The 27958-nt window shown below is 46.1% G+C and overlaps 2 protein-coding genes across 4 annotated transcripts in view; one reads left to right on the top strand and one right to left on the bottom strand.

The window, feature by feature from the left end:
• LOC129713939 (vasoactive intestinal polypeptide receptor-like) overlaps positions 1 to 27958 on the bottom strand; it is a 60629-nt gene that overhangs the window by 16098 nt on the left and 16573 nt on the right. For both annotated transcript variants that reach the window (XM_055663362.1, XM_055663354.1), the window contains exons 3-12: positions 26874 to 26981; positions 24334 to 24437; positions 21366 to 21463; positions 19290 to 19413; positions 12359 to 12512; positions 9242 to 9302; positions 8280 to 8346; positions 6784 to 6875; positions 5799 to 5928; positions 2109 to 2150 (exon numbers count right to left, since the gene is read on the bottom strand). In XM_055663362.1, the coding sequence (XP_055519337.1) occupies positions 2109 to 2150; positions 5799 to 5928; positions 6784 to 6875; positions 8280 to 8346; positions 9242 to 9302; positions 12359 to 12512; positions 19290 to 19413; positions 21366 to 21463; positions 24334 to 24437; positions 26874 to 26981 (980 nt within the window). The remainder of the gene's footprint in view (positions 1 to 2108; positions 2151 to 5798; positions 5929 to 6783; positions 6876 to 8279; positions 8347 to 9241; positions 9303 to 12358; positions 12513 to 19289; positions 19414 to 21365; positions 21464 to 24333; positions 24438 to 26873; positions 26982 to 27958) is intronic.
• The window catches only part of sec22c (SEC22 homolog C, vesicle trafficking protein), a 94600-nt gene that overhangs the window by 55411 nt on the left and 11231 nt on the right, over positions 1 to 27958 (top strand). The window contains exon 7 of one of the 2 annotated variants that reach the window (XM_055663391.1): positions 2121 to 3442. The exons of the other annotated variant lie outside the window; for it this stretch is intronic. Coding sequence (XP_055519366.1) covers positions 2121 to 2294 — 174 coding nt within the window. The 3' untranslated portion in view covers positions 2295 to 3442. Of the gene's footprint in view, positions 1 to 2120; positions 3443 to 27958 lie in introns of those variants that run through there. 2 annotated transcript variants of the gene reach the window in all.

Genomic DNA, 27958 nt, shown 5'->3' with positions numbered 1-27958 from the left:
AATTGGACTTCAATGTTGTAATGTTGTATCCTTTACCCGTGCACTGTGGGTGGCATGATTGTATTCATGTACAGTCTTTTCTTTGACTGGATGGCATGAAGACAAAAACTTTTACTGTACCTCAGTTCACGTGACAATAATGAACTAGACTAAACAATTCTGATTGTAGTCTTTTCTGACCATTGCTCCAAAGCAGAGCATTATCCCCGAAAGTGGCTTTGCAGGTAAATAGGGCTGTCATGTTATCCATGTAGACCATAGAACAATACAGCACAGGAACAGGACGTTTGGGTTTAAACATGATGCCAAACGACCATAGGTCAAGGAATATATATATTCCTTGAAAGTTGTGTCACAGGTAGATTGGGAGGTCTAGAGGGCCTTCGTCAGTCAGAATTCTGAATATAGAAGTTGGGAGGTTATGTTACAGTTGTACAAGGCATCAGTGAACCCACATTTGGAATACTGTGTTCAATTTTGGTCACCCTGTTATAGGAAAGATGTTATTAAAATGGAATAGGTGTAGAAAAGATTTATGAGAATATTGATAGGACTTGAGAGCCTGAGCTATAGGGAGAGGTTGTGCAGGCTAGAGCTCTATTCCATGAACCACAGGAGGATGTGGTGATCTTATAGAGGTGTGCAAGATCATTAGGGGAATAGATTGGATAAATGCACAGAGTCCTTTACCCAGGGTATGGGAATCATGAAGCAGAAGACATAGGTTTAAGGTGAGGGGCAAAGATTTAATAGGAACCCGAGGGGTAACTTTTTCCACACAAAGTGTGGTGATTAAATGGAACATGCTGCTCGAGGAGGTAGTTGAGGCAAGTACTATCACAACATTTAAAATACATTTGGACAGGAACATGCATAGGAAAGGATTAGAGGGATATGGGCACACAAGGGCAGGTGGGACCAGTGTAGATAGGGCAACTTGGTCAGCGAGGGCAAATTGGGCTTGTTGTACGACTGACTAAATCAGATAATACTATACATAAATACAATCAAGCCAAACTGAAGTATAATGGGTAGAGCTAAGTGAAAGATACGAGTGTGGAATATTGTAGTGCAACAGTTCCCAAGGCAAAGGGGGTACTGAATGATTCACTGCAATAGGAAAGAGGCGAATTAGACAGTGCCCAAGCTTATGGAAAGACCATTCAGAACCCTCTTAACAGAGAAGATGCTGTTCCTGAGAAGTGCACCTTTAAGCTTCTGTATCTTCTGCTGGATGGGAGCAGGGGGAAGAAGGAATGACAGGGATGGGATAAGTCCGATTATGTTAGCTGCTATCTTGAGGCAGCGTGAAGTGTAGAAGATATAATGAAAATGCAATTGGACTAAATCTAATTATCTGCCAATCTGTCCTTGCCCGATAACATTTCACGAAAATCTATTTACATTGAAAACGATGCCATTGGAGAATTGACAGGAGCACAGACATTTCTGTGCTTCATATGGCCAGGATGGGGTCAATGCAAAGGTTATTGTAAAGCACTACCATAGTTAGGAGAATTAAACTGCAATATAACATCTTTACATCTATGAATGTTGAAATAGAAAAATAAAATGCAAAAATGGGTGACAGTGACATAAGTTTACTTTAGAGATACAGCGCGGAAACAGGCCCTTCGGCCCACAGAGTCGACACCGACTAGCAATCTCCGCACATTAACACTATCCTACACTAGGGACAATTTTCACATTTACACCAAGCCAATTAACCTACAAACCTATACGTGTTTGTAGTGTGGGAGGAAACCACGTTCTCGGAAAAAACCCACGCAGGTCACGGGGAGAACGTACAAACTCCGTACAGACAAGCATTTGTAGCCAGGATTGAACTCGAGTCTCTGTTGCTGTAAGGCAATAACTCTACCGCTGCGCCACCTTGCAACCCAAATAACTGTGATGTTTAGAAATAAAAAGTTGTAGCTTTTGTGTGTATGTACATGTGGATACAAGGATGGACACAGAAAGTTGGCGTAACTCAGCGGGTCCTTTGGGTCTGATTCAATGGCCTATTTCTTCTCCTAGGACTTATGAACATGAGCACGTAGGTACAGATTTAACATATGTAACAGATTTCTCATCTCGCCTCTTACCTCTCCATTCAGGAAACAGTACAGTACGGCCACAATGAATCCCTGTGGACAAGAATATCAATTCTAATGTGGATTAGAAGGTCAATGCATCACTGTTTGAATAAAATACAAGCTGCCATTCAAAAGGTAGCTTTCCCTTTAATCGCTTCACATGTACATCTTGAGGTAAAGTCTGCTTTAATGTGAGTTAACTGTTCAATGCTGAGCATATTTTCATTTTAAGTATCATCAGTGCATTCTATTGAGAGTTATCTGAAATCCTCTTTATCCATGAACCTTATATCAGGAGAAAAAGCAGGATTTCCCGGCAGAGAGTTTATATGCAAGGCAATCGACCCTGGCTTATAACTCAGCGGTATGAGCGTTGAGTTCTCTAATTTTAGGTAACTTATACAATTGCTACCTTCCTCTCCATTCCTTGCTCCCCCCTTCTTTCACTTAAGGTTTCCACGCTGTATCTCCAAACTAAACTAAAGACACTGCGTGGAAACGGGCCCATTTTCGCATCCTACACACTAGGGGCAATTCACAGAAGCCAAGTAACCTCCAAACCCTCCAAGCCTTTGGGATTTGGGAGGAAACCCAAGTAGTGACAGGGAGAATATGCAGTCTCTGTACAGCAACAAACCCAGTTCTCTGGCACTTGAGCAGCAGGCCTCCCACTGCATCACTGTGCTGCCATACTTGCAGCAGCACAACAGGTCTGTAAACACAGTATTCAATAGATAATATGAAAAATAAATAAATAAATAAATCATGAGAAGAATCGATTGGGTAAATGCAGAGTCTTTTACCCAGAGTACGGGAAATCGAGAATCAGAGGACATGGGTTTAAGGTGAGGGGGGAAGGATTTAAAAGGAACCCGAGGGGCAATGTTTTCCACACAGGCAGTGAAGGGGGATATAGAATGAGGTACCCGAGGCAGATACTACAACAGCATACAAATCATATTTGGACAGGTACATGGACAGCATAGGTTTGGAGGGATATGGGCCAAACACAGACAGGTGAGACTAGCATAGACGGGGCATGCATGTCAGCATGGGCAAGTTGGGTTGAAGGGCCTGTTCCATGTTGTATGACTAAACTTAAAAAAAGCATTATTGCTGCAAAATAATAGCCTGCCCCTAGTTCATAGTTTGGAGCTTAGTTGTTGTTGTAGTATTCAATAACCTGACGGCTGTTGGGGAAAAAACTGTTCCTGAACCTGTGAAATAAATGGAGGGGAGATTTGGTCAATAGGATTGCTATTTTTGTGGAACCAGCATGGTACTGATGGTCTGCTGGTGTTGCAGTTAGTGTGCAAGCAAAGGTGTACTGCACTTGTACTTAGGGTGAAAAATGTAAAGATTAAAAAAGGAAAGAGAAGATCAGGGTAGAAAAAGGAGGGGAGAGGGGATAGAAGACAGAGAAACAAAGAGAAGAAAAGGAGGATGAGAGGAGAGAGGAGGATATTATACAAGAGAAGAGAGAGGGAAGAAAGGAGGAGAAGAAGGGGGGAGACAAGAAAGAAAGGGGGGAGAATTATTAGAGAAGAAGAGACTTTAGAGGAATGATAATATAGCTTTAGGGCTAACGGAGATAAGGGGGAAGGGAAGAAAGAGAATAAAGGAAATAGAAGAGGAGAGAGAAGAGTATCAATAGGAGAGGAGATTTTATGAAATGCTGGGAGGGGGTGATGTAGAAGAGACCTGGAGGGTAAGAGATAGGGAGAGGGAGGAGTTGTAGAGAGGAATGAAAGAGAGCTTTATAGAAGAGAGTGAAGATTTTTGAGAAGAGAGGAGAGAGAGATCAGGTGTACCAATTATTTATAGGTGGAAAAGCCTTTTTTTAGAGAGTGAAAAGGGAGAGCCATCAGATCAGGAGGGAGAGGAGCGAAAGACAAGAGAAAGATTACAATTAAGAATGGTTCCCAGTATGGGGAAAGGGGGAAGGATCATTTAGGTCCAGTCCAAATCAAGATATGTAAAGATGATAGTTCGAAGGTCTCCATAAGGATCATATTGAATGGCGGTGCTGGCTCGAAGGGCCTACTCGTGCACCTATTTTCTATGTTTCTGTTCCTATTATTATCAGGTGTACCAAGGTATAGTGAAAAGCCTTTTTGTTGTGTGCCATCAGTCAGCCGAAAGACAATACATGATTACAATTAAACCGTTCCCAGTATACAGATACAGGACGAAGGACACAACGTTTAGTGCAAGATAAAGTCCAGTAAAGTCCAATTAAAGATAGTTCGAAGGTCTCCAATAAGATAGATGGGAGGTCAGGACCACTCTCTAGTTGGTGAGAGGATCATGTGATAGGAGCAAATGTAGGCAATTTGGCCCATCAAGTCTACATCATCCAATCATCGCTGATCTCTTTCCATCCCAACCCCATTCTTCTGCCTTCTCCCCACAACCCATGACACGGCGTACTAATCAAGAATCTATCAATCTCCGTCTTAAAACTATCCATTGACAGACTCCACAGCCGTCTGTGGAAATGAATTCCACAGATTCACCACCCTCCGAATGAAGAAATTCTTCCTCCTCTCCTTCCTAAAAGCATGTCCTTTTATTCTGAGGCTGTGACCTCTGGCCCTGGTAATGGAGACATCTTCACATCCACTCTATCCAGACCCTTCACTATATAGTAAGTTTAGTGAATGTGGTCTGACCAGCACCTTATAAAACCTCAGCAATACACCCTGCTTTTATATTCTAGCCCTCTTGAAATAAATGCTGGCATTGCATTTGCATTGCTCACGACCAATTTGACTTGCAAATTAACTTTTTGGGAATCCTGCACCAGCACTCCCAAGTCCCTTTGCATCTCAGATTTCTGAATTCTCTCCCCATTTAGAAAATTGTCCTAGAATTTAGAAATAGGATGGTTCTGTTGCCCGATATCAGCTGGGAGGAGCCTATCCCCGAATCAGGAGGTGTGCATTTTCACACTTCTGTACCACTTGCCTGATGAGAGGGGAGGAGAGGGAGTGACTGGTGTGAGACTGGTCCTTGATTATGCTGGTGGCCTTGCCGTTGCAGCGTGGTGTAGATGAAGGGTCACCCAGCAGAGCGAGATGTCCGTCAGGGAATGTTGCCGACTGGCCCACTGCAGGAGTACGTGCTAAGGGACTCGCTGAAGCTTGGTGCAGCCAACGCCAAGGCTCGGTGGGGGAGGGCCACAGTCTAGGGTCCTTCTGCTGCTGGACATGGGGGGCACGGTATGGTGGAGACGCCCCTCAAATTAAATTAAGGGAAGGTATCCCACGCCAGGGGGCCACATGAGTGGCACGGATGGGGGACATTATTGTGGAACTTAAAAGACATAAACGGTATTGAACAATCTCTATAGCCGACGAAAATGTCAGATGGAATTTTCGCACTGGGTACACATTGTTTATATTTATTACTTGGACAGGGGCCACAGAGTGGCACGGGTGGGGGACTGTTTGGTGAAATTTGACGAATGTAAAAAAATATTGTACTGGAAAAATTTATATAGTCTCCGAAAATGTCGGATGAACTTTGTTTGTTTGAATGGTTCAGGAATTGTATATATTTATCAATTGAATAAAGTCTATTTTGAAATTAAAAAAAAAAAAAAAAAAAAAAAAAAAAAAAAATGAAGGGGGAGTTAGGGCCAGGAGGAAGGGGCCAGAGTTTTGCACAACCAGGATGGAGTGACGGTATGGATCTTACCTGAAAGGATCCAAGAACAAGATCAAAGACAATCTTCACTTTTGGGTTTAATTGATCGGGGAAGAAAGCGAATGCAATGTAATTGATTCCGAACAGTGGGATCAGCAGAAGGGTCGACTTTGCCAGCCTCCTGTTCCAAGCAGGTAAAGAAAAGTCACACATTAAGACAGCCACTCTCGTCAGCTCCCACTCGAGTCACTGGTCTGTGCCAGAATAAATAGACTAGAGAACATAAAACAGGTCCTTCGGCCCATGCCAAACAGTGATCACCCCGTACATTAGCACTGTCTACACACTAGGGACATTTTAAAATTTACAAGTACACTGGAGCACTCTGAGAAGACCCACACAGTCATAGGGAGAACGTACAAACTCCACATAGGCAGCACCCACAGTGCTGTAAGACAGCAACTCTATCGCTGCACAACTGTACCAGCCCTGTATATCAATACCAATACTGAAATAAACCCACTTTCTAGTCTCCCCTTATGACCAAAACATCCCACCTCAGGTGAATCTCCTCCACTTTCTCCCCTGTACCTTTTAATTGTCAGATTGTTTTCTTTTTTGCAAAAACAAATTAAGCTCTTCGGCACTCAAAAAAACAAACGTGGAGCAATGTGCTTTGTTAAGATACGGCATGGAAACTGGCCGACCAACAATCATCCTGTGCATTAGTTCTATCCTACGCACTAGGGGCAATTTACAATTTACAATTTAAAGAAGCCAATTAACCTGCAATCCTGCACATGTATGGAGTGTGGGAGGAAACTATAGCACCTGGAGAAAACCCATGCGGTCACGGGAGAACGCAGAAACTCCGTACAGACAGCACCTCTAGTCAGGATCTAACCCGGAGCTCTGGCGCTGTAAGGCAACTCCACCGCAGCGCCACCGTGCCGCCTCGCTCAAAGTGCGAAGCCCGGTCTAACTGATCTGGTCTCCCTGCTAGTCTGAGCAATGGGATATTGAGTGGAAGACTCACAAGTGCTGGTTGGATTGATTCAGTCCCACGTCAGGGGAGTGCAGCTTCTGAATCAATATTCGGATAATGCACGTGAAGAAAACAAAGTTCACCTGCAGAGGGAAAGCCATGTTAGTGCTGGAGAGATGGGAGGAGGAAGACACTCATACTTTAACTGAGCTAATATCCTTTACTCCTGTAAGCTCGCTGCTCACTCCGTTTGGACTTTGGAGATACAGCGTGGAAACGGGCCCTTTGGCCCACTTAGTCCGCGCTGAGCAGCGATCCCAGTTCACTAGCACTGTCCCACACAATAGAGACAATTTACAGAAGCCAATTAACCACCATCTCTGGAATGTGGACAAAAACCGGAGCACCCAAAGAAAACCCACGCGGTTACAGGGAGAACATGTAATTCTGGTAGGCGGCGCGACTCTGGTCAGCAGCGGCCTCTGCAGCCTGTCCGCGTTTTTATTATTTTTTGTCTATGGTTATATGTAGTTTTTTTGTTATTTTATGTTGGGGGTGTGTGTGTGTGTGGGGGGGGGGGGGGGGGGGTGGGGTGGGAGGGAGGGGGGAAACTTTTAAATTTCTCCCTGCACTGGAGACCCGACCTTTTTTCGTCGGGTCTCAGTTGTCGTTGAGGCCGCAACGAGGAGCGGCCTCCAACAGAAGAAGCCGGGGACTCAGGTGCCGACTCACCGTCAACGTCGCGGGGCTGGCCGAGTCCGGAGCGGGTGGAGCGGTGGAGGAACGCTGCTGCTGCTGCTGCTGCTGCTACCGGAGAGTCGGAGGCTCCAACGGCAGGTCTGTGGACGGCGGCACCGGGAGCCCGTGGCTCCCTGGAGGGAGACCACTTTTCAGGGCTCCTGCAACGGCGACTTCTCCCGCCCGGGTTGCGGGGTGGAGCGGGGCCTAACATCACCGCCCCGCGCGGCTTGGAATGGCCGCGGGACACTGCGAGCGCACGCCGGGGACTCCAACATCAAGACCCGGTGTGCGACCTCGCACCACCCGGCGTGGCTTTAATGGCCGCGGGACAATTGCCATCGCCAGCCGGGGGCTTTGACTTTGACTCTGACATCGGGGGGGGGGGGGGGGGGGGGGGGGGGGGGGGGGGGGGGGGGGGGGGGGGGGGGGGGGGGGGGGGAGGGAGAGTGCAGTGGAGAGATAAGTTTTTTTTTTTGGCCTTCCATCACAACTATGTGATGGATGTTTATGTAAAATGTAAATTATGTTGTGTCTGGGGTCTATTTGTGTGTAATGTATGGCTGCAGAAACGGCATTTCATTTGGACCTCCAGGGGTCCAAATGACAATTAAATAGACTATTGACTAATCAGATAGAACCCGCAGTCATGATTGAACCAGATTCCCTGGCGCAGTGAGGCAGCAACTCTACTGCTGTGCCACCATGCCACCCTGCAAATGGCATAGAGTTGTCAGCAGCTCCACCTGAGACTCTGAACGCTCAGACTACCCCTCAGGAAAAAGTGAAAACAACAACTGCTTCCTTACCAAGATGGCGATGAGAATCGGGGTCCGAATGATCCACCAGAAAGGGGAGTCAATGATCTGCCAACATCTGCAAGGACAAGAACAAGTCAATGTTAGAACACAAAGCGCTGGAGGAACACTGCAGGTCCGGCAGCATCTGAGGAAGGTTATACACAAGTGATGTTATACTGGTGGGGGTGTAAAGTTGTTGAGAATGTGGGAAAGGGAACAAAAAGGGGTGATCATATAGAGGTGTAAAAAAACATGGGTGATAGGGGGTAAAGTCCCAGAGCATTTTACCCACAGTAGGGGAATTGAGGACCAGAGGACATGGGTTTAAGATGAGGGAGGAAAGATTTAATGGGATCCTGAGGGGCAGTGGTAGAGTTGCTGCCTTACAGCGCCAGAGACCCAGGTTCAATCCTGACTACAGGGGCTGTCTGTATGGAGTTTCCACGTTCTCCCCATTACCTGTGTGGGTTTTCTCCGGGTGCTCCGGTTTCCTCCCACATTCCAAAGACGCGCAGATTTGTAGGTTAATTGGGTTGGTAAAATTGTAAATTGTCCCCAGTGTGTAGGATAGTGTTAGTGTGCAGGGATCGCTGGTCGGCGTGGATTCGGTGGGCTGAAGGGCCCGTTTCCGCACTCTCTAAACTAAACTAAAACTAATTACAGGCCCAACATCTGCCCCCCTCTCCCAACCCCTTCCTGGATAGGTGACGTCTCAGGTCGGGACTCTTCTTCAGACCGACTGGGGTGGGGGAATGGCGGGGAGAAAACTGGATGAGAGGAAGGTCCCAACCCGAAACATCACCCATCAATGTTCTCCACAGATGCTGCCTGACCTGCTGAGTTACTCCAGCACTTTGTGTCCTTTTATGCCACCCCTCCACCCCCACCCCACTTACAGACCCATCAGCCCTCCCTCCCCGTTGCCACAGAAACTCAGCAACCTCCATCCACCCATAACTCCTCGCACTTACGCAAAATCATCAAAATGGACTTTCGTGATGACCCAGATGATAATAAACGGCAGTGGTGTCCCTGTCAAAAAACACAGATGTCAGGCAGGACAGAACAGTCATGTTGCCCATCATACCCATCCTCCACCCTAAAATGGTTCATTCCCCCCACAAGTCCACCCCATCACACAGTGGCTGCAGGGTGCACGCACATGGTCTACACAACAAATACCAGGTGAATGCATGGGTTCGAGAGAGAGGGCATAATATACGGCCAGCTTACAACCCAACACTATGAACAGTGAATTCACCAACTTTAGATAACCTCTACACAACAATTCTTCCCCACGCTGACACAACCCCAAATAACCCTCCCTTTCACCCACTGTTCACTCCCCTTTCTTTCTCCTCCCTCATTTCCACCTGTGAAAAATGCTCCGACTGTCTACACTATCTTTATTTTATATGCTTATATCAAGTTTCCTCTCAACCTCAGACGTTCCCGAGAACCAGTCCAAGTTTGTATTTCTTCCAGCAGCTGAAACCTTCTAATCCAGGCACCATTCTAGTAAAGCGTTCAAGAAGGAACTGCAGATGCTGGAAAATCGAAGGTACACAAAAATGCTGGAGAAACTCAGCGGGTGCAGCAGCATCTGTGGAGCAAAGGAAACAGGCAACGTTTCGGACCGAAACGTTGCCTATTTCCTTCGCTCCATAGATGCTGCTGCACCCGCTGAGTTTCTCCAGCATTTTTGTGTACCTACCGTTCTTGTAAATCTCCTCTGCACCCTCTCCAAAGCCTCCACATCCTTCTTGTGAAGTGACTCCCAGAACTGCACACAATACTCCAAATGCAACCCTAATCAAAGTACAGGTGCACAACCTTTTATCCGGTGTTCCAGAAACCGAAAAGCTCCGAAAACCGGCCATTTTTTCCGGATGTCGTCTGCGCACCAAAGCTCGCGTTTGGCGCCAAACCTGACCCAAAACGACCCACGGTCAACCCAGGTCTGTACTACTGTAGCGGCTGCCTCCTCCCTGGAGACCGGGAGACGCTTAAACATCTGTAAATCATTGCTTAAATGTTAGTCAGTTAGTTTGGAGGGCTTTTATGTGAAGGGGGGTGAAGGGGGTAAACTTTAATTCTTAGTCCCCTACCTGGTCGGAGAGGCGGGGAGCGGTCAATGCCTTACCGGGTCGCTGTGCAGTAAGCTCCGCAGCGCTGTGGCCGGTCTGGCCGCGGGCGGCGCCAGTTGTAGCTCCGACCCCGGCAACTCTACCCCTGGCTGCGAGGCGCTCCAAATCCAGCGCGGCCCGCGGCCGGACGTCCCAGCTCCGCGAATGTCGGGAGTCGGCGACGTCGCAGCGCTGGGATGCGGGCAATGCCAAGCTCCGGAGCGCTGTGGCCGCCGACACACAACATCGCGGAGCGTCGCTGGATTTGGAGCCGCGCAGCCAGGGGTAGAGTTGCCGGGGTCGGAGCGCCAGCCGGCGCCGCCCGCGGCCGGACGGAGCCCCCAGCTCCGCGGCTCCAAATCCAGCGACGCTCCGCGAATGTTGGAAGAAGGCGGCCACAGCGCTCCGGAGCTTGCCGCACGGCGGCCCGGTAAGGCATTGCCCGCTCCCCGCTGGTATCCCAGCGCTGCGACCAAAGATCCTATAGCGGAGCTCCTCTAGGATCTTTGGCTGCGACGCCGCCGACTCCCGACATTCTCGGAGCTGGGACGTCCGGCCGCGGGCGGCGCTGGATTTGGAGCGCCTCGCAGCCAGGGGTAGAGTTGCCGGGGTCGGAGCTACAACTGGCGCCGCCCGCGGCCGGATGGAGCCCCCAGCTCCGCGAGGTTGGGAGTCGCTGACCAGGTAGGGGACTAAGAATTAAAGTTTCCCCCTTCACCCCTACACCACCACCACCACATAAAATCCCTCCAAACTAACTGACTAACATTTATGCAATGATTCTCCCGGTCTCCGGGGAGGAGGCAGCTGCTCCAGACTTTTCAAGCCGCCCGCGCTACCTACCTAATCTACGCTAAAAATCTTCCATTCTGAAATCCGAAAATGTCCGAAATCCGACAAGTGTCTGGTCCCAAGGCTTTCGGATAAAAGGTTGTGCACCTGTACTACAGAGCTGCAACACGACTTTCTCATTCTTATACTCCATTCCCCTAGCAATAAAGGCGAGCACACCATACGCCGTCTTTACCACCCTATCTACTTTTTGTGCTCCCGTTTTATAGTTTAGAGACACAGCGTGGAAGCAGGTCCTTCGACCCACCGAGTCTCCGCCAACCAGCAATCTCTCATACACTATGCTACACAGAAGGGACATTTTACAGAGGCCAATTGACCTATGAAGCTGCACATCGTTGAGATGTGTGATGAAACCGAAGATCCCAGAGGAAACCCATACGGTCACAGGGAGAACGTACAAACTCCGTTCAGACACCACCCTGTGTCAGGATCGAACTGGCATCTCTGGCGCTGTAAGGCAGCAACTTTACTACTGCACCACTGTGCTGCTCTCATAGAGTCCTATAGAGCCGCATCATTACATCCTCACTCTTATATTCAGCGCACCTAGCAATGAAGGAAAGCATTCCAAATGCTGGATTTTTCTCTTGTTGTGCCATTCCTATTCAGTATCCTACAGAGCCATCTCCATTATCAAGGACCCCTATCATCCATCACACCACATCTTCTCCATTCTGCCATCTGGGATGAGGTACAGGAGCATCAGCTGCAAAACCGGCAGGATGCGACACAGCTTCTTCCCACAGGCAATAAAACTGGTTAACGGACTGTGTCCCCTCCCCATATATCATGCACCATCTAACCTCGCCCACACTTTGACTGCCAGGCACCTGTCAAAGCAAAGCCACTGTTCGGTCGGAATGTCTGTTTTTAATTTCATTTTTAGGCCCATTTTACATATGGTAATTTTCATTTTTAAAGCTATATGTATTTATTCTGTTTTTATTAACCGCACTGGTGGGAACCGATTGAGAAACAGTTTTTTTGTTTCATCCGTGTATGCAAGTACTCAGTGAAAATGACATTAAAGTAAATACTGAATACTGAGCTACAAAACAACTATGAGACAAAAGGCTGCTGCACGGACCTGCGATCATCCATACCTACCCCAGCCGATGGGGATGTACCACCAGAAGTATCTTTTCTCGGAGAAGAAGGAGATAACCAGCAGGGTGTGCAAGTAGAGACCCTCCACCAGCAGCCAGAAGAAGTTTGCCATGATGCAGTATTGAAAGAAGACCACTGCTGCTTTACAACCGGCCTGGGAGCAAAGACAGGACAACCTTAGATTTAGTACATAGTTCTGTTTGGTTTATTATTGTCACGTGTACCAAGCTACAGTGAAATGCTTTTGTTGCTCGGTATCCTGTCAGCGGAAAGATTGTACATGATTGCGATCAAGCTGTCCACAGTGTACAGATACGGGATAAAGAGAATAATATCTAGTGCAAGAAAATTTGACTAAAGATAATGCAAAGGTCTCCAATGAGGTAGGTGGGAGGTCAGGACCACTCTAGTTGGTGATAGGCCAGTTCAGTTACCAGATAACAACTGGGAAGAAACTGTCCCTGAATCTGGAGGTGTGCATTTTCACACTTCTGTACCTCTTGCCTGATGGGGGAGGGGAGAAGAGGGCATGGCCGGTGTGTGACTGATCCTTGGTTATGCTGGTGGCCTTGCTGAGGCAGTCGATGGAAGGGAGATGGACACAGTGCTGGAGTAACTCAGGCAGCATCTCTGGAGAAAAAGGGTGGCTGACATTTCGGGTCGGGACCCTTCTTTAGACGGGGACCCTTCAATGGAAGAGAGGTTAGTTTGCGTGATAGTCTGGTTTACGCAAGTCCACAACTCTGCAATATCTTGCAGTCTCGGATGGAGCTGCCCCCAAACCACACTGTCATGCATCCCATTAAAATACTTTCTACAGCACAGAATGGAACAGATTGAAGTTGGATATATTGACTGGGTGGTAGAGCCGCTGGGTGGGTATATTGACTGGGTGATAGAGCCACACAGCGCGGAAGCAGGCCCTTCGGCCCAACACATCCATGCTGACCGAGATGTCATGTTGGTGTTCACCAATAACGCCATCACATTACTGGATGGCATGGTGGTACAGCAGTAGAGTTGCTGCTTTCCCACGCCAGAGACCCGGTTCAATACTGACTATGGGCGCTGTCTGTACAGTGTTTGTACTTTCTCCCTGTGACTGCCTGGGCTTTCTCCAGGTGCTCCGGTTTCCTTCCACACTCCAAAGACGTATAGGTTTGTAGTTTGATTGGCTTTGGTAAAGATTGTAAATGGTCTCCATGTGTAGGATAGTGCTAGTGTGTGGGGATATCTGGGCGGCATTAACTCGGTGGGCCAAAGGGCCTGTTTCCATGCTGTATCTCTACACTTAAAAGAAACAACTTCCTCTCGAGGGTTAAATAATAAAAACAAGGAGCATAGATGGGCGATCTGTTGTGATCATGTCGAGGGAATGCTGTGACGTGGATAAACTGTCAAGGCTGGGATTCCTTTGATGCGGGTAGGATTATAGTAAGCGCCAGAAGATCATAAAATAGTTTAATACAGATCAAACTATCGGGCTGCTGGCAAATAATTTTATAACCATTGCCCAATGTTTACGGATATTAAGCAGCAAGAAGCAGCAGTGGAGATAGTTCTCTTTCAGCCCATTGATCAGACAATGGGAGCAGGAGTACGCTACTCGGCTCTTGCATAGTTTAGGTTTAGTTTATTGATACAGCGTGGAAACAGGCCCTTTGGCCCACACCGACAATCGATCCTCTCACATTAACACTATCCTACACAATCAGGATAATTTACACACTTGTACCAGTCAATTAACTAACTAACCTGTACATCTTTGGAGTGTGTGAGGAAACCGAAGATCTCGGAGAAAACCCACATGGTCACGTGGAGAACGTGCAAACTCCGTACAGACAGCACCTGTAGTCGGGATTGAACACAGGTGTTCGGTGCTGCAAGTGCTCCTACCCCACCATTTGATATGATCACCGCTAATCTATGCTGGCCTCAATTCCTCCTCTGTGCCAGATCTCCATTGCCCTCAATCTTTCAAATATTTGTCTCCACCTTAATGATATCTAATATCCATTCACTACCACCCTCAGGGGTAGAGAACGTCAGAGCTTCACAACCCTATGAAAAATGTCAAACCGCCTCCGTTATAAATGATTAGTCCCTTAGTCAGTAACCGTGTCCTCTTGCACCTGACTCTCCCTCTGGTGAAAAGATCAATTGTTTCTCTTTCCAAAGATGCTGCATTCAATACCAAATAGGTGTAGGAGTTAGGGCTTTTGTCCCAGCTTCTCAGCTTGCCTCTCAGTAAAGCCAGAGCTCAATAAATCCACAGTTCCCTGCACGAACGCCACATTAGCATAGAGCCACGGCCCCCCGGCACAAGAGACCCGGGTTCAATCCCGACTTCGGGTGCTGTCCGTTTATGGAGTTTGCAAATTCTCCCGGTGACCGTGTGGGTTTCTTTCGGGTGCTGCCGTTTGTTCCCACATCCCAAAGTCGTGCAGGTTGGTAGGTTAATTGTTTAGGGAGTGGATGAGAACGTGTGATAACATAGAACTAGTGGGAACGGATGATCGCTGGTCGGCGCGGACTCAGTGGGCCGAGGCCAGTTTCCTGCTGTATATCTCTAAACTAAACTAGCATCTGCAGTTCTTTGTTTCTCAGTCTTGGCATCTTATTTGGCACAAACATATGGCTGAAGGGCCTGTTCTTGTTGTAGGTTTTATGTACAGTGACATTTATTTGTTGCATGTTTCAGTGAAAATCTTACTTTACATCGGCACAGTCATACTCAAATACAAGCGTGTAAGAATCATAGATTATTCGGAGACCATACATAATAGTCGCCACGTTTCTGGTGCCGTTTGGTATGAGAGCATGGTGGACAAGCTGCATTGCAGGATACAATTTTGTTCAAACTACTGACAGTACTTTTCACAATGCAAATGGATAATAGAGTTCACGGGGATTTGCAACATGCATATTCTGTGCAAAAACAAAGATAATTCTTGTGCCCGGTCTCTTCTTTTTACTACTGGTAATTATTTGTGCACAACACAGGATTTGTGAGATATGGGCTGAAAGGCAGCAATTGGGACTCGTGTGGATGAGATATCTTGGTCAGCATAGGCAAGTTTATCCGAAGGGCCTGTTTCTGTGCTGTATGACTTTGACAGGTGTAGAAATTGTTTTGTGCCAAAGAAGGTACCGTTAAGTCTAAAGAATTACTGCTGAAAAATTTAATTGTACACAAAGTCCATGCATCAGAGATAAAAGAAAAAAAACAGGTCGCATGCTCAATCGACAGAAAGTTTTTGCTTTGTATTTCCAGAATAAGGAGAGAAAAGCAGATATGTTGTGGGTGTAGGTCAAGGGAGTAAGTTTGATTTTTTTCAAATCTAAATCCATTTGGCTAGCTCATCATTCCCTATCTTGTTGACTGAATATCCTGTTTAGTTTAGAGATGCAGCATTTGAATCAGGCCCTTCGGCCCACCGAGTCTGTACCGGCCAGTGATCACCCGTACACTAGCACTATGCTCCAATGTAGGGACAGTTTACAAGAGCAAATTAACCTTCAAATCTGCAAATTGTGGGAGGAACCCGGAGAGATTCCACGCAGCCACAGGGAGAACATACAAACTCCGTACTGACTGCACCAGAAGTCAGGATAAAATCTGGGGCTCTAAAGCTGTCAGGCACAACTCTACCGCTGCGCCGCCTAAAATAATAGACCCAGACAGGGTTAAGAATCTACCAATGTTTCACAAAAGCACAAAAAAAAACTTAAAGATAATATTTCAATTCTGAAAATTCAAATTCATGGAGCAGATTTTCCTTTTGTCAAACATGTCACTTCACACCAGGTTCAGAGTGGATTCAATGACGCACATTGGAAAAATAAGTAAACGTTGGCGGGGGGGGAGAGGCAGAGACGGTGATAGAATTTGTCTTCCCCTGCTCTCCACCACCAAACAACACAATCACCTCTCCTTGACTTCAGGCACAATCTTCCATCTTGGTACATCAGTTGGCCGCCACCCATTCATTGCACCCCTTCTCAGAAACGAGACTAATAATCCAATTGCTCACCAACCTCACAGTCAGACATCAGTCCAATCTATACAAGTCAAGTCAAGTTTATTCATCACATACAATGACACCTCCTACTCTACCAGTCTGAAGAAGGGCCTTGGTTCAAAACAGCACCTATCCATTATCTCCAGAGATACTGCCTTACCTGCCGAGTTACTCCAGCACTTTGTGGCTACCTTTATGAAACCTTCCACTCTATAGGGTTTTGGTTGTCAATGCCTCGGTGACTTGCAATCACCACCCCCCCCCCCCCCCGACACTTATTATTTTTTTATTCAAATCGTTTGCTATGTCGCTCTTCAAGGGAGATGCTAAATGCATTTCGTTGTCTCTGTACTGTACACTGACAATGACAATTAAAATTGACAATTAAAATTGAATCTGAATCAAAGCTGGACGTGGTTTTGCAGGGTGTCCACTTGACCAAGTCGGAAGGTTGTGGGTTGAAGTCTCGCGTCAGAGATGTGAACTGCATTAGTCTGGCAATTGCAGCACTTTGAGAAGAGTGGGTGCCGCTTGACATCCTACCCTTATGGTGAAGAGTAAGGGCAGCTACCCTTGGTGTCTGACCACAAGTTCATCGGTCATAGAAGTGGAATGTCCATTCAGGCCATCGAGTCTACCCTGCCATTCAAGCATGGTTGATCTAGCTTTCCCTCTCAACCCCATTCTCCTGCCTTCTCCCTGTAACCTTTGACACCTTTTTCAAACAAGAACCTGTCAATTATACATGAACCCAATGATTCCTGACATCATTATCATAAACCTCCCCTCGTTTCCCCCCCCCCCCCCCCCCCCTCAGATATGGGGCCACAATAACTGCTAACAATACTCCAAATGCGATCCGACCTGCGCCCTGTAAAGCCTCAGCATTACTTTCCCATTTTTATATTCTAGTCCTCACGAAATAAATTAAAAGCCATGTTCCCTCAATCAACATCATGGCAACGATTAGCTGACCACGAGCACATTTCCCTTTGCGTGTAAAAGACAAAAATTGTCAAGGGAGTTTTCGGCACTTTGACATTCAGCAGTCAGGGTATTGAGTACAGAAGTTGGGAAGTCATATTGCAGTTGTACAAGACATATGCGAGGCCACATTTAGAGTATTACTGGGCTAAGTGAGACCCGTTGGGTCCCAGCATCACACGGGAGGGCTGGTCCCCTAACACAATATTCCACCTCACCACCAATTCCAAGATTCCAAGAGAGAGAGAAGAGGGAGAGGATGGACAATCAATTTTAGACATTGTCATCTTTTTTTACAGTTGCAAAAGACAGTTGCAAAAGGCACACATTTCAATAGCCACATAGTTGCAAAAGGCACAGTTTATAAACACATAAAGGGCACTCACAGGGTCAGTATTTTCAGTGTTCTGTAGATTTCCAGCTCAGACCAAGTCATGACCCTCTCCTTCCCCCATCTTGCAGAGACTGAGCCACGCCCACACTTCTGGGTTATATGGCCCCTCCCCCTCCCACCAGAAGGGGCGTGGTCTTCATGGCATGTTTGACAGAAGAATCTCAACATTTTATAAACATTAATAAGTCTTTTATTTTTCATCAGTGGAAAAAATCCTCTGGCCCTGACAGCTGGAGCTGGACTCTGAGTAAGGTGGCCAAAAATCACAGCCATATGTGGTCCCGTTTTTTCTAAAATCAATATACAGTGCAAACAGGAAGTGGTCAAGTTTAGACTTTTAATTATATAGATGTTCAGTTTTGGTCAGCTTGCTATAGAAAAGATGTTAAGGTGGAAAGAATGTGGAGAAGATTTACGATGATGTCGCCAGGACTCGGTGGCCTGAGCTGTAGGGAAAGGCTGGGCAGGCTAGGACTACATTCCTTTGAGTGCAGGAGTGGCGATGTTATAGAGGTGTATAAAATAGTGAGGGGAATAGGTAGGGCGATTGCACACTTTCACCTAGAGTAGGGGAATTAAGAACCAGATGATATAGGTTCAAAGTGAGAGGGGAAAGATTTAATAGGGATCTGAGGGGCACATTTTTTACAAAGGGTGGTGGGTATATGGATGGAGCTGCTACAGGGGTTAGTTGAGGCAGGGAGTATAACAACATTTAAGAGACATTTTGACAGGGATATGGATAGGAACGGTTTAGAGGAATATGGGCCAAACACGGGCAGGTGGGACGAGTGTAGATGAGGCAAATTAATCAGCATGGGCAAGTTGAGCCAAAGAGCCTATTTCCATGCAGTATGACCTCTGACAAAGTGTTGGAGTAACTCAGTGCATCAGGCAGCATCTCTGGAAAACATGTATCTGGAGGAACATGGCCTCGGTGTCAGAGACCCACATTCGATCCTGACCTTGGGTGCTGTCTGTGGAGCTTACACATTATATATTCTCCCTGTGACCATGTGGGTTTCCTCTGGGTGCTTCAGTTTCTTCTCCCATCCCAAGGATGTGCGATTTGTAGGTTAATTGACCCCTGTAAATTGCCTCTAGAGTGTAGGGAGTAGATGAGAAAGTGGTTTAGCATAGAACTAGTGTGAATAGGTCATCAATGGTCGACATGGACTCAGTGGTGCAAATGGCCTGTTTCTGCGCTGTCTCTCAATTAAACTAAGTCTGAAGAAGGGTCCCAACACTGAAACATCACTTATCCATGTTCTCCAGAGATGCTGCCTAACCTGCTGAGTTACTCCAGCACTTTGTATCTAGCTAAATTAAAGTTTATTTTTGTTTAGTCCGATTCTGAAGAAGGGTCTCGACCCGAGCATGGCCTGTCCATGTTCTCCAGAGATGGTCTCTAGTGGGTAGAAATGCCAGACCTAAAAATTGGAAGTGTTTCAAAGCAAAGGTATTCTTGCTTCACCTGAAACGGTGGCATATTTTGTCTGCTGGGTAGCAACATCCATCGTCTGTAACTTACCGGCGCTTTATAGCACGGGTCCAGCTGAAAGAGAACCAGGTCCTTGACAAAGACAGCGATGGCCCTCAGGATAAACGATATGAAGAGGTGCATGTGGATGTAGTTTCTGGTGCAGTGTAACTTGCTATAGAAAGAGCAAACGCACCATTAGTGCCTGGTCATTGCAAACTAAATAATGCAATCAAGTGACACAGCGGTAGAGTTGCCACAAGTGGGAGAGTCTAGGATCCAGACACCACAGCCTTAGAATAAAAGGATGTACCTTTAAGAAGGAGATGAAGTGGAATTTCTTTAATCTGTGGAATGGTGGTGAATCTGCAGAATTCATTGCCACAGAGGTCTTGAGGCCGTGATTGGATATTTATAAGGCAGAGATAGATAGATTTTTGATTAGTAAGGGCGCTATGGAGAGAAGGCAGGAGAATGGGGTTGAGAGGGAAAGATCAATTAGCCATGCTTAAATGGTGGGAGACTTGATGGGCTGAATGACCTAATTCTGCTCCAGCAGAGTCCATGCCGACCATTGATCACCCGTTCTTACTGGTGCTATGTTATCCCACTTTTCCATCCACTCCCTATGCACCAAGGACAATTTAGAGTCAATGAATCTACAAACTTGCACGTCTTTGGAATGTGGGAGGAAATTGGAGCACCCAGATGAAACGCACAGAGATCCCAGGGAAAATGTGCAAATGCACCAAGGTCAGGATTAGAGTCACTGTGAGGCTACAACTCTGCCCGTCTTTGGAATGTGGGTGCCAAACCGGAGCACCCAGATGAAACTCCACAGAGATCCCATGAAAATGTGTCTTCAAACTTTGCACCAGAGGTCAGGATCGAAAACAAACCTTTATGGCACTGTGATATGCAGCTCTATCGCTGCACCATTGTGCCACCCCTAACTACTCTGAATCTCCACCAATGTTGCATGAGTTTGGGTCTTCCTACGATTTGTCCATTCACGTCCACACAAACATACCTTTCTTATGAAATATGCACTAACCTGCCCCTGCCTCTCAGCCCAAACCGTAAACCACCCCTACGTACACGTTCCTGTTGGAGGTAGGATCTTATATGATTGTGATGGTTAAAGGCGCTTTTATATAGGCACGTGGTTATGCAGGGAACCAAGGGATCTGCATAAATATATAAAGTTAAAGGAGATTTGAGGCATCTTTGTGCAAGGAGTGGCTGGTGCCTGAAATCAAGATAGTGCGAAGATAGGCACAAAAAGCTGGAGTAATTCAGCGGGACAGGCAGCATCTACATAGGACTATTAAGGAATGCTTAATAGTCCTATGTACCAAAATGGAACAATAACATTTTTACATGTAGCAGTGTAATACGTCTGTAAACACAGTATTCAATAGATAATATATAACAACAATAGAAATTCAATAAATACAAAAGCCCCAAGTCCATAGTGCAACCCGGACAGTTTGTAGTTCGAAGTTTAGTTGGTGTCCCATGGTCTCCAAGAGCCTGATGGTTCCCAAACCTGGAGGTACCACATTTCAGACTCCTGTACCTTCGCCCTGATGGCATGAGATGTATGAGAGCGTGGCCAGGGTGGTGTGGATCTTTGATGATGCTGGCAGCCTTTTTGAGGCAGAGCCTCCTATAGATCTCTTTGATGGTGTGGAAGTCAGTACCCGTGATAGACCGGGCAGTGTTCACCACTTAAGGTGAGGGGCAGAGTTTAACAGATGTGCAGTTTTGTTTTATAAACAGAGGGTGGTGGGCACCTGGAAGACGCTGCCAAGTAAAACGGTGGAGGCAGATATGATGGGGGTGTATAAAAGGCTTTTCGATAGGCACATGGATATGCAGGGAATGGATCACATTCAAGTAGATGAGATCACTTCAACAAGGGATCGTGCTCGGTACAGACATTGTGGGCCAAAGGGCCTGTTCCTGTGCTGTACTGCTCCAAGTTGTAGAACAGCATCGTCCAACAGCCTTGGGCCAACCCGAAGCTCTCCCTGAGCAACAGCGCACCTTATGACTGTTTCGTTGCTGGTAGAACATGGGCAAGAAGCTGGGACTGAGCCCCATGCAAAGTGGTGGACATCCTACCTGAAGATGCAAAGGATGACTACGGCCACTGTCAGAGAGAGCAGCGAGAGGCTGTATCCTATGGTGTAGCCAATCCTGGACACTTCGTAGAAGGTTTGCTAAGAGAGAGGACAGGAGGAGAAACATTAGCAACAAAAGGGACACACGGACACAGAGACGTGGACACACAGATGCGGACACCCACAGAAACAGACACTTATTGGCGCTGCAGTGGTAGATCGTCAGAGACTCAGGTCTGCCCTAACATGCTGGATTATTGGAGCTTTACTCTTGGCATTCAATAGGTCAAGAGTTATTTGACTAACCCAAAGAGTCATAGAGCATGGTAACAGGCCCTTCGGCTCATCTTTCCCATGCCGACCAACATTCCTCATCAACACTAGTCCCACCTGCCCATGTTAGCCCATATTCCTCTAAATATTTCCTATCCATGTACATGGGCAAATGTCTTTTAAATATTGTTATAGCATCTACCACAACTACCTCCTATGGCAGCTTGTTCCATACACCTACCATCCTTAGTGTAAAAAAGTTATCCCTCAGGTTCCATTATATCTTTCCCCCTCACCTTAAACCTATGCCCTCTGGTTCTCAATTCCCCTACTCTGGTTTTCTTCTAAAAACATGATTATTGGAGAGTAATTAATAGGAGTACATGCTGAGAGATTTGCTAAAGTTTGGTGCAGCCAATTTAAAGGCTCCGTGGTTGAGGACCACAGTCTAATATGCTTCCGTTGCTGGATATTGAGACGCAGAGTCCAGTGGGGACATCTTTCTAACGAGAGATGCTTTGTTAACCTCCAGGTTCAGGAACAGCTTTTTCCCCCAATGACCATCAGGCTATTGAACACTGCGAACTCCAACTCAACCATGAGCTGCCCCGGTTTCACTAGGGACTATGAGGGTGGTTTTGTATTTGTACTTTTGTTTTTTTTTTTTTTTTAATATATTCAATTTTTTTCAAAATATATTCAAGTTTGTTTGTTTATTATATTAACTGTGAACATTGTGTTTGCAACCCTGTTTGTGCTTCGGTTCATGGTCATACAGTGTGAAAACTGGCCCTTTAGCCCAACTTGCCCATGCCAACTAAGATGCATCATCTACACTACCTGCCTGCGTTTGGCCCATGTCACCCTAAATCTTTTCTATCCAAATGTCATAACATGAAACAATATTATTGTTCAGTTTCAACACATATGACCATAAAACACTCTTGACTCTTTATTTAAATATAGATACGAACACTACCGAGACACTAAACGACTGTATAAACATGGAGATTGTCTGAAGCGTTTTTGCACAGGTTTTGTTTGTATATATATTTTACCCTGAATAAAGTTTACTTTTGGAAATAAAATTAATCTACAGTTAAGCCCACGTTCCTGGACAGCTTCACTGGTTTTACAATAACAAGGAACTAAGGGTGCTGGTTTACCAAAGAAAGACAAAGTGCTGGAATAACTTAGCAGGTTAAGCAGCATCCCTAGAGAACATGGATAGGTGATCTGACCAGTCTCTCCTTTATGCTGTTAAACTGGAAGTTGTGTCAACAGCAATTAGTAGCCAGAGTTAAAATGGTCCAGATATTTTGCTCAGGGTACATCCTTTGAACAACAACAAAGATAGATATATTACCACTCTCACCACAACAGCTGTCAAACAGCAGAAGGAATAGTTCACCTCAGAACTCCCTCCTGTTACATGTCAATAAAATCCCACAGGAGACAGGCTCCCTCTGAGGAATGCTAGGCTAATTAATGTACAAATAAAGGCATAAACCTTCAATAAATTCTATCCCAGCCATTAGCTTTCTGCTACTGAAGCAAATATCACGAAATCTATTAGTTCATACGATAAAACTTGGCGGGTGAGTTTACGTTTTTGCTAGTAAAATCCCTTTCGTTTCCCGTGGAGGGATGGACAGGTGATGTTTTGGATCAGGACAGTTGTTTTGTAAAATAATGGTGCCCTTTTTGTGATGCAATTGTAATCAAAATCATAAGGGGAATAGATAGGATGAATGCAAAGAGACTTCTACCCATTGTAGGGGAAATCAAAAACTAGAGGACATTGGTTTAAGACGATATGAAAGGTTTCAAAGGAGAAGATTGAATAGGTATCCGAGGGGCAACTTTTTCCACAGTGGGTGGTAGGTATATGGAACGAGCTGCCAGCAGAGGTAGTTGAAGCAGGCACAATAGCAGCATTTCATAGGCACTTGAACAGATACACGAATGGGAAAGGTTTAGAGTGATTTGGGTAAAATATGACTAGCTTAGATGAGGCAGCAGGGATGAGTTGGGCTGAAAGGCCTGTGCCTGTGCTGTATAACCTTGCAACACCATGGGCAACTACTTTCTAATAGCCATTGCTGACCATCTCTGCATTCAGCTGACTCCGTAACTCCCCAGACATCACGTCATATCAGAAAATGTATGGATGTAGTGTTTGGTTGGGGTGGGGAAGTGTGAGGGCAACACGAGGTGGGGGAACCTTGTGGTGGTGACAGTCGGTTACTTCCTGTGCAGACAGGAAGTGCCACTTGGCAACGACCACACTAGTTCTGTTTTAACACTTTCTCATCCATTCCCGACACACTAGGGGCAATTTACAGAGGGGCAATTAAACTACAAGCACATACTTCCTTTGGATGTGAGAGGAAACTCGTACATGACCCGCATGGACATTACCCGAGTTCAGGATTGAACCAGGGTCTCTGGCAATGTACCGCCTGTGCCATCGTCATTACAAGGCAACTGCTTGCTCGAGAAAAACTCCTTGGCACTTTGTTTGCCCTTCTACATTGTTGGCTTAATTAGTTTATGAAATAGGAACTGAAGGCAGTGTGTGTGTGTGTGTGTGTGTGTGTGTGTGTGTGTGTGTGTGTGTGTGTGTGTGTGTGTGTGTGTGTGTGTGTGTGCATTTAACAGTCGGAGTCAGTCTTGGAGAAGGGAGGTCGACAAACCTTTTCATCAGACGGAGTGCCGTTCTCGTTGTATCCGCAGGCCAACTTATAGGGCTGCTGGAGCATTGACCATCCTGTGCTGGTGCAGTTCCTGCTGACGTTGGCTGCAAGACAAAGAGTTTGCACGGGTTAACATACATAGAACTGTACAGCACAGGCCCTTCGGCCCACAATGTCTGTGACGAACATGATGCCAACAACAACTCATCTGCCTGCACATAATCCACATCCCTCCATAACCAAGTCTCTTAAAACACCACTGTTGTATCTGCCTCGATCGCTAACCGGCACCTCATTCGTAATACCCATCACCCTCTTAAAAACACATTGCACATCTCCTTTAAACTTTGCCCCATTCACCTTAAAGCCAATCCCACTTGTAATTACTTTTTTTCATCCTGGGAAAAAGGTTCTGATTGTCTACCACATCTATGCCTCAATGTTTAAATATATATACTTTTCTCAGGTCTCCCCTCAGCCCACTGGCATTCCAGAGAAAACAACCCAAGTGTCCAACCCCTCCCTGTAGCTAATACCCCCTAATCCAGGCATCATTCTGGTAAAAGCCGCCACATCCTTGAAATGGGGGTTGGTCAATTGTGGGAGAGACTGTTTAGTGATGAACATTTATACACGTTGGATGACTGTGGGGTGTTGGGAGCCGATTGATTGAAAGGCACTGCATGGAAATTGATTCTTCAATCCACACTGACCACCTGTTCTATGTTATTCCGTTTTACAATTCTATGCTGTCCAATTGAGAAAGTGGGATAACTTGGTTTGATGAATTCAGAACCGGCTTACAGATGGAAGTTATTTCCAGTAGTGGGAGAGACTAGAACCAGAGGGTGCAGTCTCAGAATAAAAGGACATACCTTTAAAATAGAAACAAGGAAGAAGATAGACAGGGCTGGGTGGAAGGGCAACATTTAAGCTGGTGGCTGGGGACCAGCGGAGTTCTGAAGGGCCCGTTTCCTTGCGATAAAACTAAACTCGGCACCCACACATCAAACTAGAAGATTGTCTGACTGGCAGAAGGCAAAGTGTGGGAATAAAGGGAGCCTTTTCTAGTGGTGTTCCATGGATGTTGTTGGGTCCGTTATTTTTCACTTTATATTTTAATTATCTGGGTGATGGACTTGAAGGCTTTGTGGCCAAGTTTGTGGATGAAGTGAAGATAGGTGCAGGTAGTGTCGAGGAAGCAGGGACTCCACAGAAGCACTTGCACAGGTTGGGAGAGTGGGCAAAGTGGTGGCAAATGGAACACACCGTAAAAAAGTGTGCGGTCATGCACTTTGGTAGTAGGAATTAAGGTGCGGACTATTTCCTAAATGGGGAGATGATTCTGAAATCAGAGGTGCAAAGGGACTTGGGTGTGCTAGTACAGGATTCCCAGAATGTTAATTTGCAGGTTGAGTTGGTAGTAAGTAAGTTTATTGGCCAAGGATTTACATACAAGGAAATTGCCTTGGTGCTCTGCTCACAAGTGACAACATGACATACAGTGACAGTTACGAATGACTCAGAAAACACTAAACATTAATAACAATAAGACATTAATGATAAAGGAAGGCAAATGCAATGTTAGCTTTCATTTAGAGAAGTAGAATATAAATGCTGAGGCTTCATAAGGACCCGATGAGGCCACACTTAGAATATTGCGAGCAGCTGTGGGCCCCATATCAGAGCAGAGATGTGCTGGCATGGGAGAGGGTCCAGAGGAGGTTTAAGAGAATGATCCTGGGGATGATTGGGTTAACATATGAGTGTTTGAAGGCTCTGGGCTTGTACTCACTGGAGTTTATAAAGATGAGGGATCTTGTTGAAACCTACCAGATGATGAAAAGCCTTGAAACTTGGTTTATACTCTCTAGAATTTAGGAGATTGAGAGGGGATCTTATAGAAACGTACAAAATTCTTAAGGGGTTGGACAGTCTAGATGCAGGAAGATTGTTCCCGATGTTGGGGAAGTCCAGGACAAGGGGTCACAGCTTAAGGATAAGGAGGAAATCCTTTAAAACCGAGATGAGAAGAACTTTTTTCACACAGAGAGTGGTGAATCTCTGGAACTCTCTGCCACAGAGGGTAGTCGAGGCCAGTTCATTGGCTATATTTAAGAGGGAGTTAGATGTGGCCCTTGTGGCTAAATGGATCAGGATGTATGGAGAGAAGGCAGGTAGAGGAGACTGAGTTGGATGATCAGCCATGATCATGAAGTGGCGGTTATTCATGACTCGGTGGGAGAGCACGACATTCTGTTAAGGATGATCATCCATATTGAAGGACGGGCAGACTCAAAGGGTTGCATCTATGTTTCTATGAAAGGTGGCTGTGCCGAAGGATGTTGTTTCTACTTGTGGGAAAGTCGAAAGCCAGAGGGCACAACCTCAGAATAAAAGGATGTACCTTTAAAATGAAGACGAGGAGGAAATTCTTTAGCCAGAGGGTGGTGCATCTGTGGAATTCGAAGCCGAAGGGCCTGTTACTGCGATGTATCTCTAAAATACGACAAAAGGCAGCAACAGAAGTCTTAACGTACCTCCGGGGTTGAGGAAAAGGCCAGGCAACCTTATGCAAGACACCACAACCACTTCTCCATCTCTGGCAGGAGGCCAACACGTTACATTTTCCCACAATCTGCTGCACCCTGTAAATAAGCACACAAATAATATAGAGCATCAGAGCTGGGGTTGGCACAGTAGTTCAGTGGGTGAGGCTGATGTCTCGCAGCACCAGAGACCCACCTGTGACCACGTGGGTTTCCTTCAGGTGCTCCAGTTTCCTCCTACATTCGGAGATGTGCAAGTTTGCAGGCAAATTGGCCCTCTGTAAATTGCCCCTAGTGTGTAGGGAGCGGATGACAAAATAGAACATAGAACTAGTGTAAATGGATGATCAATGGTCAGTGTGGACATGGTGGGCAGAAGAAGTCTGAGGAAGGGTCTCGACCTGAAATGCACCCATTCCTTCTCTCCAGAGATGCTGCTTATCCCGCTGAGTTACTCCAGCAATTTGTGTCTTCCTTTGGGTAGGCAGAACGGCCTGTTTCCATGTTGTAGGTTTTGAAAGATTATTGAAAGAGGAACTAAATCAACATGTAGAGGAACCAACGAGAAAGCAGGCTATTTTAGACTGGGTATTGAGTAATGAGGAAGGGTTAGTTAGCAATCTTGTTGTACGTGCCCCCTTGGGCAAGAGTGACCATAATATGGTTGAGTTCTTCATTAGGATGGAGAGTGACATTGTTAATTCAGAAACAATGGTTCTGAACTTAAAGAAAGGTAACTTTGAGGGTATGAGACGTGAATTGGCCAAGATTGACTGGCAATTAATTCTAAAAGGGTTGACGGTGGATGTGCAATGGAAGGCATTTAAAGACTGCATGGATGAACTACAAAAATTGTTCATACCAGTTTGGCAAAAGAATAAATCAGAGAAGGTAGTACATCCATGGATAACAAGGGAAATCAGGGATAGTATCAAAGCGAAGGATGATGCGTACAAATTAGCCAGTAAAAGCAGCATACCGGAGGACTGGGAGAAATTCAAAGACCAGCAGAGGAGGACAAAGGGCTTAATTAGGAAAGGAAAATAGATTATGAAAGAAAACTGGCAGGGAACATA

This window comes from Leucoraja erinacea, chromosome 2 (assembly GCF_028641065.1).
Source record: "Leucoraja erinacea ecotype New England chromosome 2, Leri_hhj_1, whole genome shotgun sequence".
Lineage (NCBI taxonomy): Eukaryota > Metazoa > Chordata > Chondrichthyes > Rajiformes > Rajidae > Leucoraja > Leucoraja erinaceus.
The sequence above is the reverse complement of the archived record's forward strand: the minus strand, read 5'-3'. Positions and strand labels throughout refer to the sequence as shown.